The sequence below is a fragment of the Haliotis cracherodii genome, unplaced genomic scaffold (genome assembly GCF_022045235.1).
Source record: "Haliotis cracherodii isolate W230 unplaced genomic scaffold, xgHalCrac1.p SCAF_15, whole genome shotgun sequence".
NCBI lineage: Eukaryota > Metazoa > Mollusca > Gastropoda > Lepetellida > Haliotidae > Haliotis > Haliotis cracherodii.
This window is the reverse complement of record NW_027266270.1, coordinates 7464991-7483369: the sequence shown is the minus strand read 5'-3', so window position 1 is coordinate 7483369 and position 18379 is coordinate 7464991. Positions and strand designations below refer to the sequence as shown.

The following is an 18379-nucleotide window of genomic DNA, read 5'->3' as shown; positions in this document are numbered from 1 at the left end:
TCATGGTGCTCATTCGCGCGTGCAGATCTGATTCGACAACTGCACCAAACAGTAAATTCGGGTGGGTGGGTGTGTGCGTCTGTGTGTATAGGGAGTGGGCAGGGGAGGTGTGTGTGTGTGGTGTGGTGGTGGTTGGGGGGGGGGGGGGGGGGGAGGGGGGGGGGGATTGGGTAGGAGGGCCAGTTTAAAACGAAGTGTTTTGTTAGGTCTTCTTTAGTTGTGTTCCCGTTTTTCAGGTGAACAAATGACGCGTGATACCTTTTCGCGAACACATGGTATCATCACAAAATGATGGTGATTCATAAACACATGCTCGTGTTTGTTTGTTTGTTTTTAACACCTCACTCGGCAATATTCCAGCTACATGACGGCGGCCTGTAATTAATCGAGTCTGCGCCAGATAATCCAGTGATTGACATCATGAGCATCGATCCACGCATTGGGATACGATGACATGCATCAACCAAGTGAGCAACCTATTCTACCCCGGATCTTCACGGGTCCTAGAGACGGAATTGTACAAACAACGCTTCTTGCAGTAGAGATTTTTGGTGACTTTTGAAAAAGGTTTGGTGGATTTCATTGTATTTTGCCTTAATAAAGTCTTTCATGATGTAAGACTCAATCTCGCGGGGACTCCGGTCCCAAATAGGATTAATGAGTGGTTGTAAACCACACCTGGGACTAACGGGTGGTAGTACACTCCACTCACCTGGGACTTATGTGTGGTTGTAAACCTCCCCTGGGACTAATGGGTGGTTGTAAACTCCACTCACCTGGGACTAATGGGTGGATGTAAACCTCACCTGGGACTAATGGGTGGATGTAAACCTCACCTAGGACTAATGGGTGGATGTAAACCTCACCTGGGTCTAATGGGTGGATGTAAACCTCACCTGGGACTAATGGGTGGATGTAAATCTCACCTAGGACTAATGGGTGGATGTAAACCTCACCTGGGTCTAATGGGTGGATGTAAACCTCACCTGGGACTAATGGGTGGATGTAAACCTCACCTAGGACTAATGGTTGGATGTAAACCTCACCTGGGACTAATGGGTGGATGTAAACCTCACCTGGGACTAATGGGTGGATGTAAACCTCACCTAGGACTAATGGGTGGATGTAAACCTCACCTGGGTCTAATGGGTGGTTGTAAACCTCACCGTGGACTAATGGGTGGTTGCAAACCTCACCTGGGACTAATGGGTGGATGTAAACCTCACCTGGGACTAATGGGTGGTTGTAAACCTCACCTGGGACTAATGGGTGGTTGTAAACCTCACCTGGGACTAATGGATGGTTGTAAACATCACCTGGGACTAATGGGTGGTTGTAAACTCACCTGATACTAATGGGTGGTTGTAAACATCACCTGACACTAGTGGTTGGTTGTAAACATCACCTGGGACTAATGGGTGGTTGTAAACTCACCTGAGACTAATGGGTGGTTGTAAACTCACCTGGGACTAATTGGTGGTTGTAAACTCACCTGAGACTAATGGGTGGTGATAAAACGTACCTGAACCTAATATTATAAACAGTATGGCAGCTACAGCGACTACGCCGATGGTGATGTAGAATACGTGTCTCCAGCCATCCAAGTCCTTGAGACAGAAAAACAAACCAGCATCACTTTGAGAATAAGAAACTTGCATCACTTTGCGGAAAAACTCGCATCACTTTGAGGAAAAACTCGCATCACTTTTTAAAAAAAGGAAAACAGCATCACTTTGAAAAAAAAGGAGAGCAACATCACTTTGAGAAAACAGCTTAGCATCACTTGCTTCATATCTTGAAATGTCACTGATATGCTCGGTTTGCAGTCTCTGTTCGTACCTCATTTATAGTTAGCTCCCCCGCCACCAGGGGCGCAGCGATAGCCCCAATCACCCCAATCGTTGACGTCACAGCCACCAGGAACGAGGCATGTCGTGTTGAGAGGTCGTAGTGATTAATCTGCCAACCTGAAAGAAACAAATACCTGTACATTACAAATAAACAACCCACGGAAGACTGTCGTTCCTTTATCTGCCACACTCTCTGTGAACATCAGGTCAGCTTAACGAAGCAATACACTGCGAATGTCGCTGTGAAGTCAATGTTTAAGCATATGAGGTACAACAATCGTAGCTGTTTGAAACCAGACCCAGAATGGAAGCGAACTGAGAAATAATCAAGGAATCCATGTTGGATGTAGGATGGCACCTGTGTGAGGATGTTTGTCACAAGGTGAGGAAAATGGAAGCGGATAAGACCTCCCTACATCATCTTCCCGAGGCAAGGGAGTTAACTGACTATAAAAGTCCAGTTTCGACCCTTGCCGAACTAGGCTGGACTAACGAGTCTATGCATAGTCCAATCAAAATCGCGCAACGAAATCGAAATCCGGTTCGTAATCTGTCGTGCATAAATCATGTGCACCGCCAACTTGTTGTCAACAGATATTTTCCAAATCTTTTCATGTTTTTAATCTCGGTGCTCATGTGATTTGGTGCATTTCGCGATGTAAGACCCGTTAAATCATAGTATAGATCTTGATTATCGATCAGATCGTCCTGACAGGGCGCCGCCATTTTGTGGTCAATTTAAAAAAAAACTACTTGTGAGGTAAGGTGAAATGGGGTTTCGCGTTCAAGATTTTTGCAATTTCATAGCGACTAGCATCCACGTGTGTGTGTGTGTGTGCTTGTGTGTGTGTGTGTGTGTGTGGTGTGTGTGTGTGTGTGTGTGTGTGTGTGTGTACTAGTTCAACCTAATGCCGATTTTATAGTGCTTGCTCCCTAAGATACTATGCCATAGTTTAACAATGACACCCCACTCAGACACAGTATACTGTCTGCGAGCCCACTTGTCCTTGCTTTCGCCACTTAATGCCAGGCAGGGTAACAACAAATATCATCTTTTAACGTATTCCGGTATGAGGCGGCAATTTGTTGAAGAAATATCCGTTTGTATTTTTTATGTGATGACATTCTAGAACAGATTACGTTTGTTCAATTGTGTTGCATTTTAGAAAAATGGGTTAATATACAAAAGTAATAACATGTAGTCACGTTTAAAATCAACATCCAATTACCTGAACCCGATAGCAAATACATAACAATGACATTCAAATTATTTTCTTGTTTCATTTGTAGTTGCTTGAAATTGCACTGAGTATAATTTCAAGCTATAATAAAGGTAGATAAGTGTACGGCGTATTAGCAATTTACAAATAATTCTGCAGTTTGATTAGAAATGTGAAACTATGTACATTACATTTTGTGAGGACGCGTAATTAAAGCACCAGCTGCACGGCCCGCCTGTTTGTCGCTGGACTGGTGCTATGTGATAGTTACGGGGTCGAGAGAAGTGTAGATAACAGATTTAATCCAACAATACGTCTGACATAAACACTTTCAGAATATGATACATTTAAACAATAATCTGGCTGTGGAAAACACTTCCTCGATAACCTTACCAACATGTTGACCCGTGAAGATCCGGGATGGAATAGGTCTTCAGCAGCCCATACTTGCCGTAAAAGGCGACTATGCTTGTCGTCAGAGGCGACTAATGGGATCACTGGATTGTCTGGTCCAGACTCGATTACTTACAGAAAGCCGTCTCATAGCTTGAATATTGACTAGTGCGGCGCAAAACAACAAACAAACAAACAAACAAACATGTCGGATATGGAGGCTGGGTCTGTATGCGTTCGCTGCTCGGTCTTAAATTGCCGATACCCGATTGCCGAGGTCTTATTCCCCGACTATAACCGAGGAGGACTGCTTTATCTAACTTATAAACCGTCTAAATGCAAGAAATTACAGAATATGTGAGAAAACATCAATAAGTCTTATAGTGAAACAATACAGTGTGTCGCAGTATAAAAGGAATGCGATCAAAGCGTGCGAGAGAAGAATCACGTGCAGCATCCGTGGCTCAGTGGAGAAACAACGCGATATGTGAGGTTGCAGGTTCGATATCACACAACCCAACTCCAATTGTTTCTGAGGAAATGTGTCCCCATTTCGCGCTTAACTCTGTAAAAAGTGAATATAAGTCACCAATTCCCGAACTCATTTGAGATCGCAATCAGTAAATTCAGTGTGTAAAATTTCATTTCTCTAAATTAAATAGTTCTCGAGAAAACTTGTCCCCCTTGAGAAGCGGACGGACGGACGGACGAACTCCGTTCCTATATCCCCATCCACTTTGTGACGGGGGATAAAATGAAGCGGTTCTCGCCTTTTTCAGTGTGGATTTTGTTTCATTCAAGATGACGTTGTTACGTAAATAAAAGCAAGAAAATCCTTCTATTAGCATAAAAAATACGATTCCGACTATATCATAAGTATATGTTTATGAACCAAATCAATTGCGAAAAGGCGAGCATATCCTCCCCTCCCACCGATGGCACCCGTGACGTGAATATATGGTACAAGTCTAAATAGGGAATTACATGCAATATCGTTTTTCGCCTCCGATGCGTCAAATTTGGACGTGAAATGACGCGTCAAAGAACTACAGTTATTGATGATAAACATTGATTGGCGAGTAACACGTCATTGATATGAAAATAACAATAAGAAGAAGAACGATACATTATTAATAAAAATTAACAACATTAATGATATTTTATATGATATTTTATGAGGTAAACAATGGCAATATCACAATAACAATAATCGATAAATAATTAAATTCGATGCATAAAAATGTTTTTTATTATCATTATTATTGTTGTTGTTGTTGTTGTTGGAAAAGACAAGGACTATAAGGATGATTAAGCTGACCAGAATAATTAAATACGATAATGTAGGTAGGTAGGTAGGTAGGTAGGTAGGTAGGTAGGTAGGTAGGTAGGTTTGGACACGGCGACGCCGCCGCCGCCGCGGCGATGATGATGATGATGAGCATGATGATGAGCATGACGTACCTGACACCGCCAGGCCTCCAAAGCCCACTCCTATAGTGAGGAAGACGATCACCGGAACCTTCTGCCACACAAAAGTGAGGATGAAGAATGACAGGGTCTGAACTCCGAATGCTGGAACAGATGCCGAATCGTATACAATAATGTTAAAGGAAGCTTACTGTCGGCAATTAAGCTGGGATAAATAGGACAACGCTTGATAAACTCATTCACAAATCTTTTGCATGCACGCATACCTTTCCTTTGTTCTACAATTACGGGAACGGTTTTTTTACGGTCAGGGAGGGTAACTCGGCTGATAGCGTGGCATCCTCAAGCACCTCATATCCTGGGTATCACTATTATTGTGAATAAATGCTGAGCATTTCATGGAAAACCTTTTGGCCCATTACAATGAAATTAAATCGGTGGCGTGGATTGTTGATCGTGTCTTAACTAACTAATCCGTGAAGATCCGGGTTAGAATAGGTCTTCAACAACCCATGCTTGCCGTAAAAGGCGACAATGCTTGTCGTTAGAGGCGACTAACGGGATCGGGTGGTCAGGCTCACTGACTTGGTTGATGCATGTCATCGCATCCCAATGTGGATCGATGCTCATGATGTCAATCACTGGATTGTCTGGTCCTGACTCGATTATTTACAGATCGCCGTCATACACCTGGAATATTGCCGAGTGCGGCGTTAAACAACAATAAACCCAACCACAATCCTAAGAAACTATTTTGCCTGCTTGAGACTCGATTATTTCCAGGCCGCAGTGATATTTCTCTGAACAACATTCACTCATTCATTCTTTGTATTACCTATTCCTGTGAGGAGCTTCCTGACTGTGCCCGTTCTTAGTTTGCTCTTGATGAGCAGATAGTCGGCGATGTAGCCGCTGACGAAGGACAGAACCACCTTCAGTATGTGAGGCAGCGAGGAATACATGCCATTCTGCAAGGTCAAGGGCATGTCAGTGAAACGTAATCCAAGGAAGAATATATTTTCTATTTAACCTGTGCCGAGGATTTGCCTGAATGGAAAATGAACTAAACATCTCCCGGTTGTCAATATACTTAATACTGCACTGACTCTCGGACCGCACTTAAACGTTAAATAAAAAATGAAACTTTATTCAACATGAACTGGATGCAAGCACTGGATGGATATGGCGAAAGTAGAAAATATTCTTGTACATAAGTATACAAACCTCAGCGATGTTAAATCCAAACAAGCTCAGGTAGAAAGGTTCGTTTGTCAACATTAGTATAAACACCCAGTTCCTGGCAAAATGGCAGATACATATGGATATCACAGCAGGGGAAGTAATAATGCGTTTCCAGGGTAACCATGATTCCTGGAAGAAAGAAAAAACGTTATTATGTTTCGAGAACGACGTTGGCATCGCGCTTTTAAGGACAGACCATGTCCATACAACAACGATAAAGAGGCCTGTGAGTGAGTATTGCTTTACGCCGCTTTTAGAAATATTCCAGCAATATCATGGCAGGGGACACCAGAAATGGGCTTCACACGTTGTACCCATGTCGGGAATCGAACCCGGGTCTTCGGTATGACGAGCCAACGATTTAACCAAGAGGATACCCAACCGCATCTATCTTCAGTGTTATTGAATTTCAAAAGGGAAAGATAGCCTATTTGATAAGGTAATCACTGTTGTGCGTGTATATCAAAGTCGAATACAGAATCCATTGGCTGCAACAAAGTTCGTTTGAGTCACATTTGAGAGTTGCATCCCTTAGTTGTGCAAGAATCCGATAAACTGATTTCGAGCCCCAAACACGTTCTGATAATGGATCTTGGTCTGTCAGTGGCAAATTTGTATTTTCGTATTTTACTTGAGGTCTGGAAGTTGCATTACGTAAGGGTTCTCTTCCACACCAAGCTGCCATGCACGAAATTCTCAGTCAAATGAATACATGGATCTCCAAGCGGACATCTCTCCCTGGAGGAACTTTATATACGACAGGGGAGGTGTGTCGCCGATTGGTTAAAGCGTTCTCTCGTTATGCCGAATGGTCGGATTTAGTTTCAGTGCATTTGGTTTCAAACACACCACCTCTAGTAGTAGAGCTTCCGCCGGAGAGCGGAATGTTCTGAGTTCGTTCCCCGGCCGCTTCATACCGAAATACGTTAAAATATGGTACTTTTTGTTACCCTGCCTCGCGCTCGGCATTAAGGGACTAAAACAAGGACTTGCCGGTCGGAGTCAGTATACTGTGTCTGAGTGGGGTATACATGTTAAACTGCGGCATGGTATCTCAGTGGGCTAGCACTATTAAATTGGCATTAGTCCGGACTAGTACAAGCAGACACACACGCGCGTACACACACGCGCGCGCGCGCACACACACACACACACACACACACACACACACACACACTCACGCGCGCGCGGGCACGTTGCTATATAAGTGTTCCAGTTCCGCCAATAGGCAATCACTTACTCCTTATAGTGTAACCTGGCTAGTCCACTAGTCTCGCCTAACCGATAACGCTCACATATATTTAGACACGTGAAGATCCGGGTAGAAAAGGTCTTCTGCAACCCATGCTTGTCGCAAGAGGCGACTAACAGGATCGGGTGGTCAGGCTCCCTGACTTGGTTGATGCATGTCATCGATCCCAATCGCGTGGATCGATGTTCATGATGTCAATCACTGGACTGTCGGGTCCGGACTTGATTATTTACAGACCGCCGTCATATAGCTGGAATATTGCTGAGTGCGGCGTTAAACAACAAACAAACAAACGCATATATTTAACTTTACTCCAACCCGTAACTCCTAACTTCAACAGTTGGTTCATCCATTAACTAGGAAATCTACAGTCTGGATCTACAGTCTATATCTTTAAAAATGGTTCAGAGTTTGGTGAATTTTCCACAGCGTTATGGCCGAATCTGTTTCACAGACATAAGTTTTTCGAAGCATTACTATTGTAATTGTAGCATCATTGTATATCCCACAAACAAGGACGTGATTAATCTTAATAAAACCTCCGAGAAACGAATACCTGATAAGCTTTTATAAACAATTAGACTCACGTGACTACCCGTCTGATTGGAAAGCTGTCGTTTCACCAGCGTGGTGGCGACATCTGTGGGGCTCATCATATACCTCTCCAATCAGACAGTTCCATTAACCGTGTGCTTAGTGTAATTATTCTTATTTCTATTTATGTGAGCATCACAGCTTGTACTTGGTCGCGCTTGCACAATAGCGAGATCTGCATTGGAACTGAAGCACAAGATGCGTTTTACCACTGACCATTAGACTATGCGATAAACTACGTTTATAACGAACAAGCTTATAACAAAGTGACCGATGTATAAATGCTGTATATAAGCTAACAATGAACTACGGTTGTTACGAACTAAAATTTGTGGTCCCTTCGAGTTCGTTATAATCGTAGTTTAGTGTAGTCATCAGGGATGCTGGGATATTTGTTGGAGACAGAATATTTATTATCTCCGAAAGAAGGAGCCAAACAATATATATGGACACACAACACATGTATTTATTATTAATGGATGTTCAGAAGTAGCGACACAATAGCACATGGTCATGAAGACGTCTTCGCTTGGGTAAGAACTTGCCCACAATTCTTGAGTCACAGAGAATCAACAGTGCAGTAAAGTACGGTTATAACGAACTCAAAGGGACTACTAATTTTAGTTCGTTATAACCGTAGTTCGTCATAAGCATGTACACAGCATAACTACGGCAGATAATCGGGACCAAAAAAGTAAGTTCGTTATATCCGTCAGTTCGTGATAAGCGTGATCGTTATAACCGTGGTTTACCGTACTCTTTAGCCGTAACGATGCGCCAGACCAGTTTCTTTAGCCGTACCATGGATTTAATACTTAGGACAGACGGAATTCTTCGTAGGTAAGGAGGTTACAGTACTGAGGCTAGATGAGGTTTGTTAGTCGTAGCGAGGTATCAGTACGTAGGCCAGACAGGATTGTTTGGATGGAAGAAGCCTTTCAGTACTTAGTACCAAGGAGTAGCAGAAGATCACCTATAGCAACCTGACACTAATTTGGTCAGAATACGATTAAGAAAAACGTACAACTTTATGGATAACCACTTCTGGTTTACAGCATATAGCGACGTTTCGATGTAGATTCTAACACTGTTATCCAGCTCTAGCTCCGGCTTGATGACGGTGTCAGAATCTACATCTAAGAGTGTGATGCCTACATCGATGCTCACTGATATGGACTTTGCAATGGATTCCACAACATCATTTCTTTACATATCATTTCTCATTTGTTTGTATATTTTAAAAAAATAAATATATATTTTCAGAAACCAATCCACATTTCCGACGTCCGCTAGCCAGCGTCACCTTGAGACGCAACCAGCGACATCTGTTAGTTTTAAAGCAAGCTCACATTCAGGGGTACTCAGAAACGTGCACGACTCAAAGAAGGCAGTAGTTGCTCCAGGAGCCTCAGGGGCGGTCGGGTAGCCTAGTGGTTAAAGCGTTCGCTCGTCACGCCGAAGACCCGGGTTCGATTCCCGACATGGGTAAAATGTGTGAAGCCAATTTCTGATGTCCCCCGCCGTGATATTGCTGGAATATTGCTAAAAGCGGCGTAAAACCATACTCAATCACTTCAGGAGCCTCAATCCTCAAAACCGTCGTTATTCTCTCTGCAGAGTTGCGTCCCCTGTGCGTGGCTCAAGCCCCATGTTTTCCGTGAGTATGATTCTCTGTTACCATGGTAATTGTACAAGACCTGCGTCAATTTGAGTGTTGTTCATACATTATTAAACTGGAACATTGTACAAGACGGCGTTAACCCAAACTCACATACTTGAGTTGTTCATATGTAATCGGCTCTGTACCTGAAAGTCGACGACCTGGCTCCCCTGGGATTTCTGCAAGTATTGCAGCTCCGAGTCGCTGATAAGTCGGTGGTGCGATGGCTTCTCACTCGACATCAGCACCCACACCAACATCCACAACACCCCAGCGCCACCTACAAGGGTCAGGGAATCACAGATCGTCGTGAGATGCAATGCATCAACATAGCGAGGAGTAAGGGACACATGGGAGCAAGGGGGTGCATTTTATAAAAACAACAATTTGTATGTATGTATGTATGTATGTATGTATGTACGTACGTACGTATGTATGTATGTATGTATGTATGTATGTATGTATGTATGTATGTATGTATGTATGTATGTATGTATGTAACTGGTTTCAGTCTACCCAAATGCCACTATGATTAATACAATCGTGAAACTCATGAAGGAAAAAACATAACTTTTTACAATTGTCCAGTAATACAACATGTAATAAGGTTTGGCCCCAGAAGTAAACTATCTAAGGAATGTACAAAATGTAATACTTTTGCTGATGATTATTATCATCATGTCATCTTAAACTGGGAATGTCTACTTTCAGAGAGAGATGTATTCTCTGCCACTCTAATTGATAATCTTTATATTTTAATGTATGTTAAAATAGAGATGATGGAAGGCCATGATATGTCAGCATTCTTTTTTGGTGCACTATTGAAATAACGTGGCATTTAACTATTATTGAATTCTCAAAGTATTTATATGAAATTAAACATATCCTAAACAACGTGTGGTAATCTTACTAATATTTATAAATAATTAAATAACAAAATAATCAAACATTATATATAGAATAAAAATAATCAAACATTATATATATAATATATAATGTTTGATTATTTTGTTATTTAATTATTTAATTACATAATCTTGATGTTTTGATTTATCTGGAGGAAATAAAAACTTTCATTCATTTGACAATTTCACAAGTTGCTGCGTCACTTGTGACAATATGAACTTGATATATGACAAGAAGAGCCAAATACCTTCTTTCTATTCTCTCTGTTATCAAAATGTAGAATCGAGAGGATATTTGTCAAAAGATAGCCCAAGGTTAATGAGTGGTTAATCAACATTCACTTTGACAGGTAACTAAATAGATAAATAAATTGCAAGTTAGTCCATTGCATTTGATTGGCGAACCAAAACAAATTTACGCACTTATGTTTCCATAACCTTACAATACATTGGACGTCGCTCGTGTTGCATTATTGTACTGAACGATGTCACTCATTTTGTATCGTTGTTAATGACTAAATAAGTAGTCTGAAAAGTTATTATTGTTGATATTCATTAACTAAGAAGTGGATTTACGCAAAGATTGCACACCGTTTATATCTCCAGAAACATAAAAACCGTGATAGTTACCGTTTAAAAAGAGTTATCTCCCCTAACCGTTGACGTAGTAGAGTTATCTACCCTTACCGTTGACGTAGTAGATGTATTGCCAGCCGATGAAGTGGGTGATGAAGCCGGCCAGAGGGAAGCCGATCACAGCTCCCGCATAGGCTCCTAAAACAGCAACAGCAGCAGCGATTAACATCAACGTTGACGTTGACGGACGTTGTAACGTCATTTCAACGTTATTGTAAAGGTATACACTTACACTTATTATTTAAAATCGTCCGTATGTTCGTGGACATTTTTTTAATTTGGCATATATATGTTATTAACAACCACAGGCATCAAGTGAAAAAAACCCGAATAAATGCACAGACAAACTATCAAACAACCCATGCCTAAGCTGACAGTGACAGTCTTCAGCAATAAATGAATTAATCTCATCAGTACTTGATACATATTTATAATCACTTTTCGCAGGACTTGCTTACCCTTTTTGAGAACGCCTGGTGCAATCACTGATTATCAATGATCCATTCATTTGTGCTATTTGGTATTTTGACTTTTACGCCCGATGTGATCTGTTACGTCGGATAATCAAGACTGGCTCACTTCTGGCGTTGACGTTTAATATTTAATAATCGATCGATGTATCAATGATGACTAACACATGTAATTGCCACAGGTTCATTAACAACTTTGAAAATTTCCCCCGTCACGTTGCTCGTGTCGGCCATTTTGAGTCCTGTACTTGATGTAAATGTATTACGACGCGCTGTTACTGTGACTGACTTGCTAAAGTAGTTCTGAACGGATTGTTCATCTAATGATGCTACCATCTGAATGTATGTGTTGTAATACAAATGATGTTGCTGTAGAACATTTTGAGCTCATGTCACTTTTCCTTTTGATGAAGTTTTCAATTTTTTTCTGCTAGTTGTTGTATGGCTGTCAGTGTAAACATGAAGCCACACGTACCAAATGAAATTGTGTATAAATCCCTTGAGGTATAACATAATGTTATAATAAGTATTGACTTTCACTTTGTGTGAGTTCATTGTAGTTTGAACCTTTATTAAATGATGTGTGAAAATTATCAATCAGCCTGAATCAAACATTATAATTCACAAAGAATTACTGAAAATTACCAAATGAAATTGTGTATAAATCTTTGGAGGTATAAAATAATGTTATAATAAGTATTGACTTTCACTTTGTGTGACTTCAATGGAGTTTGAACCTTCGTAAACTGATGTATGAAAATCAAACATTATAATTCACACTGAGAATTAATGAAAATAACGTCTCCAGCATCCATTCGATAATCCGTTTTCACATTTATTTCCGATTTACTAACATCGATAATTTTTTTATGATATGAGTATTCATTTAATATTTGATGAATTTATGATACATAAACATACATATCCGCGCCCATGTGGACTATGTTCGAGAATTTACGGCATGTATGCCAGTTTAAAGTCCACCACGTGTGTTGTACGCGCATTGGAATCACTGCAATTGTTATTATCGTTTAATAACGTTGACCTCTTTACTGCCAGATAGCTTCCCTCCATTAATCAATACGTATATCCAGTGACCCACATGTCCCATCATGATGACCTAGCATCAAGGATGCGGGGTCACGTGACACAATTGTATTTTACTCTTAAAACATTAGAAAATGTAGAAGGGAGTGAGTTGTGTTTTACGTCGCTTTGAACAATATTTCAGTCATATAACGACGTGCTTGTTAATTGGGGTTTAAAAAAATTACTTTCTAATGAAGACTAGAAATACTGTCACAATTTAAAATCTGTTAAAGTTCATTTTCCATGATACGAATCATAGAAAGCAATTACTCAACAATTTGATTAAGTAATTTAACAGTTATCATGGTTTTCGTAAACGCCTGTACACACTCCATTGATCCCTACTGCGTCGCGAATGTCCACGCCCTGGACTCGATCAAATGAACTTTACTTTGAACAGGAGTGTACCATCTTCCCGAGGCAAGGGTTACCTGACTGTTCTCCACCCTTGCCGAACTAGGCTGGAATTCCTGGGAACGATCATAGCGCAACCAGTGGTTATTACGAGTTATGTCCCTTCTAAGCCTCTCCTATGGACCAATCAGATTCCACCTCTCGTATCACTTGCATTTGTTTCACACAAAATGGCGGCGCCAAGTCAAGACGATCTTATCGAAAATCAAGATCTATATTGTGCTAACACGGGTCTTACCTCGCAAAGTGCATCAAATCACGTGGGCACCTTGATTAAAAACATGAAAAGACTTGGAAAATATCTGCTGACAACGAGTTGGCGGTGCACATGCTTTGCAAATCCTGCAATCGACCGAAATCTGCAAGACAGTTTACAAACCGGATTTCGATTTCGTTGCGCGATTTTGATTGGACTATGCATAGACTCTTAGACTCTTGCCTCGGGAAGATGGGAGTGTACATTTATATCCAGGGAGCGAGAGACCATTACAGTTTCAGCATACGCGTGGCCATAAACTCAACCTGATGCCTTCACGGTCAATTTGATAGCTGTAGCGGCCTCCTTTTTTAATTATTTCTCAGAACAGTCGGGAATCCATCGTTTCACGTTATGACATAGATAAAACCGCAATAAAACGTTTTGGTATCTTTAGAATTGAGAATAATGGTTAAAGATCCTGAATTAATCGTGTAAATATCGGTTTTTGCGTGGAAAATAGATGGATTAAGTGTAAACCCACATATTGACTGAAGGGTAACCATTTCTGTAGACCAGGAGTATTACCAAACCATCATGTCGATATGTACAGGCTAAAATGTCCATACCAAATGACCACAAGTCATTTCAACATTTAACCCGTGAAGGTCCGGGTAGAGAATAGATCTTGAGCAACCCATGATTGCCGTAACAGGCGACTATACTTGTCTTAAGAGGAGACTAATGGGATCGGGTGGTCAGGCTCGCTGACTTGGTTGGTGCATGTCATCGTATCCCAATTGCGTGGATCGATGCTCAATATTTCACTGGATTGTCTGATTATTAACCCACTCGCCTTCATATAGCTGGAATATTGCTGAGAGCGGGGTTAAACAACAACAACAACAACATCATTTCAACATTTATGAAAAAATCTACTTTGTGTATTCGCTCTGCCAATGGTCTGTTCGAAAAATCGGGGGAACGGATGGCCCAGTCTTTTAAGGCGCCGCAATTCGCTGTGCTGTTCGGCTTTCCAAAAACCTTTGATCGTGGGTTCGAATCCCAGTTCCGACCTGATCACGATTCTATACCCCGGAGTACGGGTATGGTCGTGACACACCTAGGAACATAATCAGGCAATCTCATTAAAATCAGATCTTAGTTCTCGCTATCGCTAAACAAAGATATGAGGACATCCCATTAAAGGACATCACGTCAAAACAACCTTTCATCCAACCGATCAGAGCGTCGCTTACCAGATCATGAAAGTGACAGTCGGAATGCGTTTTCTAATCATGCAACCACGAAATATTTAACACGGGGTATTCCGAACGACAGTTACGGGTTTTATGATTATATCCACACAATCTAGGCCATTCCAGAATGTTCTTTTTATCAGTTTTAATTTTTTTAATCGAGAATATGTCAAAACATGTTTCTAGGCTTAGTCGCCAGTTTGAAACTAGTGTCATAAAGCTCGAGGAAGCTGCCTTCTGATTGGCTAATGTCGATTTCTTGTCAGTCATTTCATTGGTCGGTCAAAATTCGCGAAAGGTCGTTCTGACGTGACCCGTAATGGGATGTCCTCAGATCTATGTTTAGCGGTAGCGGGAACTAAGATCTGATTTTAATGAGATTGATAATCAGGCAAATACTAGTATATCCATTATACATGAAAGTATTACAGTGTCACGTGACTCACCTGTCAGAACAGCTGATCCTAGTCTCCCCCTCTCCTGGGGAGTGGACCAGTGACGTAATATCCCATAACAGGAGGGGTACAGCAAGCCCTGGGGGTAGCAGAGTTTTGTAATCATTGTAGGCACAATATTTTAAACAAATGAACACAAAAAATGGCTAGGTTAACTGTAAACTAACTTTACTTCGTTCAGGGGAAGAATTTGGGCTGATTTATTGTTAAGATGGCGCGGTAAGATTATTTCACTCCTAAAGTGTAAAAAATCCTAAACACAAACATCAACGCCTTCCTTATCTCATATTTTTGACGCGTGTAGGATCTATACATGTAAACTTGTCTTGTGTGTGTTTACTGTCTAAAACATTTATACCATCGATGCAGTTACATATCAAACTGAAAGCAAATGTCATCTGAAGTTTACTGAGAAACCATGTCAGATGCTGGACTTCCTAATTGATAACATCTATGTAAAATTTCGAGGTTAGACATTTGGGCAAGAAGTCGGCGTCCCCATGAGCAGCAATTGTGCTCCACTTCTTGCCGATCTGTTTCTTTATGCATATGAGGCGGACTCTCATCTCGGAATGGCCGAGTCAAAACAAGGTAATTTGACCAAGATGTTTAACTTGAGCATAAGGTATATCGATGATCTGATATCGTTCAATAATAATCAAATAGCCAATGCCCTTCCACTGATTTACCGACTTGAACTAGCAATAAAGGAGACCCGTGAGACCGACTCATCTGTTTCACATTTACCGTACTCGACGTAATAGGCGCCCAGGGCGCTCTCAAAATTGGAAATAGAGGGTTCTTATTAGAATTTTATTTTGGTGGAAAAAAAACAGATTTGAAAGATAAATTCCGTGGTTTATGCTGACAGCCTGAAATGTTTCTGTACGACTCCGTATACTGACTCCGGGACGACCAGTCCTTGTTTTAGGTCAGTGATCTAACTACCGTCCTTCTGCTCCCCGATCTGCTTCATGGCGGGCCTCGGACGCTTGTTAAACTGGATTGATTTATACCGACCCTTTGTTAAACGAGAATACGGCTAATCCGTCTCAGCATATTGATAGCGATTCGTGACCCTATCGCACCGACAGTGTGTGCGTCATTTACAACGTTTGTCATATCTACTGGATGGTTATTTGTACATAATCAACTGTTGCAAAAAGATACATAACCTGTTGACAAATAAGGACAACATATCATTGTAAATAACCACTTTATGTCACAGACGGGAAATGACACTCCCACGCAACTGTATTATACCACGATTACATGGGGCAAAGAAGTGTGAAATTACAGCAAAATCTATACTAATCGTAGGAGTAACTCACAGCTACAATAGCCCTCTTTGTGGTCTCTATAACAGTACCATTAACTCCCCCTCTTACGTCGTGGGAAGCAAGGAATATACTTCTCTTTGTGTCTGAACACTGCACTAAGACATACCAGATCGATCCCAAACAGTAGCCGGCATTTCAAAATGCTTAATCGACATATTGACCAACAGCGGGTCGGTTTCCAACATACTGCTTCGTGTTTCAGTGTTCAATAACAGGTGTTTCCCATTGGCAGAAAAGGTGAAAATAAATATTAGATTTCAGTGGTGTTGAAACAGTTGAGCGTTCGGTTCTTTTCATTATATTTTATTTTATTTCTTTTCATTTCATTTTATTTTTTATTTATTTATTTTTTTAAGTGAGTGTGTTATTTTTTCGGAAACATTTTTGTAAACACATACACATTTATTCTCTGATAGGAGCGAAACAATTTCTTTGGTAAGTGGTATTTCTGTTGAGGTTGATAACATAGAACTTGTATTGTATGCGATAATAGCCTTTTGTCATATCAAATATATATTCTGAACAAAAAGGTCAGCTATCAATAATATTTTGGAAGATATATTTTTTTAGTGAAGCCTGAGCTAATGCTTTCATGAAAATATCCCCCAAATATTCATGATCCCAAACTTTTTGTTCAATATATATACCAACAGGTATTACATATATATGACAGGAACGGTTGACCTATAGATGTCAAGATAAGATGTCATGATCAGTAGGAGGTCAGCTACACATACGTATTGTCGATCACGACGACAGAAAACTCACGAACGCTTCTAGGCTGAATACATTGCAAACATAAGCTTCAAAACATAATTATGATACCCCTGTCAAATACATCACGGTCGAATAATTATTTCTTGCTTATTTCATTGTCAACCACAATCAAACACGTGACTGTCCGGCAGGTTTTACACTAGGTGGCAGTAGAGCGTGAAGACGATTTGGACCAGAATTTTAACATAAATAAATATTTATTTTTTTTAACCAAAGAATTTAATTGTGAACTAAACATTGGATTCTGTATGGCGTTGTATACAGCATCCCTGGTGGAATGATACACCGTCTTGTTTACTGAAGTGGAACACCCCCCGAAAAACAGAAATGTAAACATTGTTTAAAAGCATTGATTACGTTTACGAGTTCATATGTACACTACCGGGCAAAAGATAATACCCATCCATGATTGGTGGTGGTTAAAAATGAAATAAACACGACGTCGATTTTCGATGATGATGAAGTATCATAGTCGTGTTTTGGAGTTTATTTGAAGTATTCCAGCGTTCAGCCTTGAAACATTTTGATAACGTTTGTAATCTGTTGGCCTTTAACCAGTTTTCAAGTGTGTACTTTGTTTTCCCCGGTAGTTTAGTAACATCTGTTTTAATTTCCGTTATAACGTAGGGGCACGTTCAATGACGTTAACAATGCTAGAAAAAGTCACGTTACATTATCTGTATTGTATCATTAATTCAGTCATGCTGACTGTCACGGAACAGCAATTATGTAACATATGTCAAAACGCCGGAAGCCGAACATTTGTCAGCCTATGAAGCATGTATACCACACGATTAAGGGTACTCTACTTAACTACAGTGCAGATTTTATTACTTTAGGGGATACTTAATCACAATGCTTGACACAAATTATATTTGATAACGAGAAACAGCATAAAATAATTTGCATGTATGACGTACAAGCCTTTCCATGCTTACAAGCTTGCACACGAAGCACATACAGAGCCAGGCAGCACGTTTCTGTAAGCATCAAGGTGACAATGCATTCTCTGTTGATGAAAGACTGAATTCAACTTGGCTACCGAGCTGTTATGAAACATCTACAACAGCCACTATGCGGACATGGTGGCAACATTAGGGCATGGTGCTCCTTCCTTTGCTATTGTTAGGAGATTGGCAGCGGAGTTCTTTGAGGGATCTAAGAACAGGAAGGTCTTCAACTGCCACCACTCACATAGA

At 40.7% G+C, this 18379-nt stretch overlaps 1 protein-coding gene across 1 annotated transcript in view; it reads right to left on the bottom strand.

The window, feature by feature from the left end:
* Positions 1-18379, bottom strand: part of LOC139462212 (vesicular glutamate transporter 2.2-like) — a 36454-nt gene that overhangs the window by 4697 nt on the left and 13378 nt on the right. Inside the window, exons 5-12 of the mRNA XM_071243806.1 lie at positions 15055-15142; positions 11232-11318; positions 9786-9919; positions 6116-6262; positions 5727-5859; positions 4925-5035; positions 1840-1967; positions 1523-1607 (exon numbers count right to left, since the gene is read on the bottom strand). Of these exons, the coding sequence (XP_071099907.1) occupies positions 1523-1607; positions 1840-1967; positions 4925-5035; positions 5727-5859; positions 6116-6262; positions 9786-9919; positions 11232-11318; positions 15055-15142 (913 nt within the window). The remainder of the gene's footprint in view (positions 1-1522; positions 1608-1839; positions 1968-4924; positions 5036-5726; positions 5860-6115; positions 6263-9785; positions 9920-11231; positions 11319-15054; positions 15143-18379) is intronic.